The 5,361-nt window shown below is 38.9% G+C and overlaps 1 protein-coding gene across 1 annotated transcript; it reads right to left on the bottom strand.

Annotated features, from left to right (window-relative positions):
- Positions 1 to 233: 233 nt before the first annotated feature.
- On the bottom strand, positions 234 to 1,127 carry LOC145692573 (uncharacterized). Its single transcript, XM_081767883.1, has one exon. The coding sequence runs from the start codon at positions 1,125 to 1,127 to the stop codon at positions 234 to 236; it is 894 nt and encodes a 297-aa protein (XP_081624009.1).
- Positions 1,128 to 5,361: the final 4,234 nt, after the last annotated feature.

Genomic DNA, 5,361 nt, shown 5'->3' with positions numbered 1-5,361 from the left:
TTTTCTCTTGTTGGCTTTAGATGTTCCCGATTGTAGTCTTGTGCATTTGATGTCCCAGCAGTTGATTCATCCAAATGTTTCGAACTGAAAGCTTTGTGCACAATTTTCTCATTCTCATTATCCAGACCAACTGTAACCTCTTCTGATGGCTGCGTTTCTGCAACTTGATCTGTGACGTATGAACTCAGGAAATCGTCGTCACTGAAAACACCCGTGTCTAGTGGATATATCCCTCACTTACGAAAACCGGATAATATGTTGATTGGTGTAAATGCCCTAGGAAATGCTATTCCCAGCGCCTCGGCAACTGCATATATACCAAATGTTTTCCCATTATTGTTATACATCCACTCCTCAACAGTCTGATTGTAAAATGTCTTCAGTGGCCCATAAACAGAAATATCTAAAGGTTGTAACTTATGAGAAGTGTGTGGTGGAAATGTTACCATCACTACACCAGCAGCTGAAGCCTTATCTAAACATTCTGGAGGAAGATGAGTTTCATGATTGACTAAAATTAACAAAATCCTGTTTTCCTTTGAAGAGTTGACGAAGGTAAGAAAATGATCAAAAAACTTCAAAAAGGTTTCTTCATTGGACCATCCTGATACACTGGCGGCTCCAATACTTCCTGGGGGACTGCCAAATAACATTCTGTCCTTGAAGTGTACCCGGGGGAAAATTAACATTGGTGGAATTGAATTTCCAACTGCGTTGACGGCCGTGATCGTAGTGATCAGGTTACCTCTTTCTCCTGATGTTGCACAACCGACCTGCTTGACACCTTTAGGGGCAACTATTTTGGACTGTCGCTGGACAGTGCAGAGCCCAGTTTCATCAAAGTTCCAGATCTTCTCGGGAGGAATGGGACCAAATTTATTGTGAACGTCTTTAATTTTGGTAAAAAAGCATTGAACATTATGGCGATTAAAGCTGGTAGCCCGACTTAGGCTAGTTGCTTCGGGCTTCCTTATCGAAAGTTTTGTGGAATATCTTTTAAGAAGCCCACGCATGCATTCTTCTCCGGCTATTTGATTTTCTTTCCATGTTGCTGGATACTTCTCATTCGCTTTAGCAAATTTATATGCAAGTACTCTAGCACGTTTCTTAGTTAGCCCGTATTGCATTATCGCAATAGTTTGAATATAATTTACAAGACTTTCTTCTTCGCCTTTTGTAAAAACTTTCTTCACCGCATAATTCACTTTAAATTATATTGTACGTATTTGAATTCTTTCTCTTTACTGTTTCAAATTTATGTAAATGTCGGGTAAGAGTAGAACGGCTTACATTAAACACTTTCGGTGCTTCTCTGTACGATATCTTCTTAGTTGGATCATTGGAATGAATAGCTTCAAGCGCATTTTGTAAGGCAGTTGGATCCACAGGATCTCTCTTCTTTCCAGATTTGCTCTTCTTTCCAGATCTTTGTGGCAACAAGTCTTCCTAAAATTAAAAAAAAAAGAAAGTATCTTGTAACCTCTTGTACCATGAACCACGATCAATTTGGTCCATGGTACACGACGTAGCTTTGGCCCAAGGTACATGAGCATCTACATTTCAACAAAGATGGCTACCTAAACGCTACAATACAGTTAAGACTCAGAACTTCACCAATATTTTACTTACCAATGGATGAGGCATCCGATGACAATAGTCAAATTAATCCTAGTCTATTTATTCACAGTCGACACTCATTCAACTTAACACTGAAAATTTTACTTTGACCGTAGAAAATTGTTTTTCTCTCCTCACATAAACAACACTTTCTGAAACACATCCAGACTCGCATTGGTGGTCAATTGCACATCGAAGACGACTGTACTTTGGTGTTGGATCACCAGAAAGCAGCACCTTCCGAGATATTGGAAATGGCTCAAGGTACACTATGCTCTTGGTACAACGCTCTCCCCTATAGATGGGACACTTATACAGAAAGTAATATAAAACACGTGTTTTCAGTTATACGTCTGCTGTACGTAAATCCAAAAACTACAGGAATTACGCATGTAACCTATCTTTTTAAGTACGCCACCTACATTTTTTTTCTCAGTGTAGTCTTTATGCTAAAGCGACACACTTTAGTTATCGTTCAACCAACCATCAAACTCCCTGACGAAAGAAGTTTGTAGTCTGCGATGAAAAAAAATCATTGCACGTTACACCAGCCGAACATCAGGGAAGCAGTTCCCTACTCTGCCATTAAATAATGAAGATATCAGAAGAAATGGTCGGTTGGATTGGAATTTAGCATCCCTTTCAGCGCCAAACCTATATTAGTTGAAGACCTTTAGTTTAACATGGAATTCAAACCACATTAGTTTCCGTCAAGAACTGAACCCAGGTCTCCCGCGTCGGGAAAAGAGGTGGTAATTGGTGAGAAAGATATCACAAGGATACGGCAGGTCAGAAACAGCACCATCCTTTTAGGAGAGCACTGAAATGCTTACGTGGGCGTGCATCGAAGAAATCATTACAACACCATTGCTGGATACTTGTGGACAGATTTGCAGTGCACTTGGCGGAATTCAACATTGCCACGATCCCCAATGATGGTTTCGCACGTCGACAGAGAAAGACATGATGCTACCATAGGTCAGGGTAGTAGCAAGAGAACTTTCTGCGAATGGAGGAATGGTTTTGGAATCCATCTTGGATATTGATCACCAGGGCCGTGCCGTGGGGGAAAGGCGAGCGGGGCGACGACCCCGGGCGCCAAAGCAAGGGGGCGAAAATTTTGGGAGAAAAAAGGAAAAAAGGAAAATTGCTTGAAATATATGGGTGCGCCGTCGTATACTCTCGCCCCGGGCCCTGATTTTCCACGGCACGGCCCTGTTGATCACGATCCAGAAACTGTTTACGATTGTCACAGTAGATCCATTTTTAAGCAGAAGTGACATTGAGATACAAGAAACCTTCCTGGTTACTCTGCACACTCAGAGAACTTATCATCTCCAGACGGCGGTCATCCTCCAATTGGCCGGTGTCATGTGGCAACCATGAGCTGAACTTTTTCACATTCCCAATTGTGGCAACCATGAATCCAACTTTTTCACGTTCCCATTGGGGCAACCATAAGTCCAACTTTTTCACATTCCCTATTGGGGCAACCATGAGTTCAACTTTTTCACTTTGCCGCTTGTGGCAACCATGAGTCCGAACTTTTCACTTTGTCGCTTGCACAAATCCACCTAATGACAGAATATGTTATGTGTTTAATTCGTCTGGCAATTCATGAGTACTTGTTTAAAAGCCTGTTTTCATTGCTCTTCAGGAGTCCATCAGAACATCTGTTGATCGGTGACCCATGGAGTCAATTTTCAATGTTGTTTCACGTACACGAAATTCTATAAACCAATGTCGTAGGTGCGTTCAATCATTGCTCCTGGCCCGAATTCACTCTTGAATAGAGGTTGGATTGAATTTAAAAGCTCTTATGAATCTATAAGGGATGATGGGCCTTATGTGGAGTTGTTTTGAGTGTTGTATTAAGAGCTTGACTAACATGTGATGCTAACTTCCGTGTCACCGTTTGACCATTGTCTAATTTTTCCCTCCAATGTTTGGTCATACTGATTGTGAGATGTTCCTGGAAAATGATAATGACTGATTTAAGAATTCCCTATTTAGTACAATATATACAAAATATTTCGTTTTCAGTAATAAACTGAAATTATTTTAAAGTAATTCGTAACGTTGGAATTTGCTTACTTATAGTGTGTACGTATGTTTTGACATCCTCGTATGTTATGGAAATGTTCCGACAAAATACGACAAGACTTTGAATTTATGACGTAGATATTTTTCGATTTTCTTCAGCTATTGATAAAAGTTGCATCAAAGTGCCCATGTATAAGATTATAACAACTAGATTCTTCTTCACTGAAATTATCAGTTATTCTCGTTATCTAAAACGTGACATAGTCTTTGTCCTCAAAATCATTAGACTTCCAAAACTATGCTTTGTATAAGTGTCGGAAATCTTATAGAACATCTGTCCGTCTGTCTGTTGGTAGGTGTCAAAAGAAAATGATCATTGATATCTACATTTAAAAACAAAAAAAATCAATTTAGCATCCCAAGAATAGGTTCCATCTACTCCGTTAACCCCCTATTCGAACAGAAAGTAGTTCAAATTAACAATATCCAGTATCATCATTTATCGTCACAGAACAAAAACAATAATAGAGGCAAGTAGTTTCCTGGGATCGATTCAAAATGTCTGAAGTGATTAAAATTTACTAACACTCCCGGTTTTCAATTCTGATTTTCATAGAGCAAAAACGGTACGAGAAGCGTCTTTACCAATAGATTTAGCCTCTTAAAAATAGCTTCCGTACCTTTTGTTAATACGCTATTCAAACCGGAAATGATTTATTTTAACTATTTCCAGGTTTAACATTTATCACCATAGAACGGTAATAGATAGCAACAAGCTGTTTGTACAACCAATTCAGTGTCTCAAAATAATATACGGGGTATCATTATACAACCTGTAATACTACTGATACCAAAAGTGGTACAAATTTACTAGTACCTTGTTTCAATAGAGAAAAAATAGTAAGGCATATAGAGATTTTTTTTTTCAATCGATTCCGTCTCCCAAGAATAGTTTCCATCCCATCCGTTAACCCTTTGTTCAAAGTCGAATTGGTAGAAATAAATCAATTCTGGTTTCAAAGTTGATCGCCACAGAAACCGTAATAGATAACAACAAACGATTTCTTGCAATTGATTCACCATCTCATGAGAATATATCAACACTACGCGTTACACTCTACGGAAAGTGGAACGGATTGGAATTTACTAGTATTTCCTGTTTATATATTGATATCCATAAATAAAAAACGATAAGAAATATCGAGAAGCGATTTATGCTATCGATTCATCATCTCGAGAACAAATTCCATTCCTCGTTAACCATCTATTGAGACTGGGAGTGATAAAAATCAATCGTTTCCGGTTTCAACACTAATCGTCATAAAACAAAAACGGCATTAGATAGCTACTAACAGTTTCTAGCAGTTGAGTTAGCATCTCAAGTGAACATACTATTACTATGCACAACATTTTACCAAACCCGAAAGTAATAGAAATTTACTAGAATTTCTGGTTTCAATACTTATTTCCATAGGCAAAAACTTTAAGAGATATCGAGAAGCGGTTTTTTGCGACCAATTCAGCGTCCCAAGAATAAGTCTTGTAGAATAAGGCAGATTGGTTAATTTCTTCCTTACTTTTTTTTCGGAAGATAACTAAATAATTATGCTCTAGAAACTTATGCAACGGGGAGGCCATCATCTCCCCCACCACCCCTAACCACCTACCACCAACTCCCCACACCCATACAAACCACAAAAC

Source organism: Thermobia domestica, chromosome 8 (assembly GCF_964235325.1).
Source record: "Thermobia domestica chromosome 8, izTheDome1.hap1.1, whole genome shotgun sequence".
Classification (NCBI taxonomy): domain Eukaryota; kingdom Metazoa; phylum Arthropoda; class Insecta; order Zygentoma; family Lepismatidae; genus Thermobia; species Thermobia domestica.
This window is presented reverse-complemented; position numbering and strand designations above follow the sequence as displayed.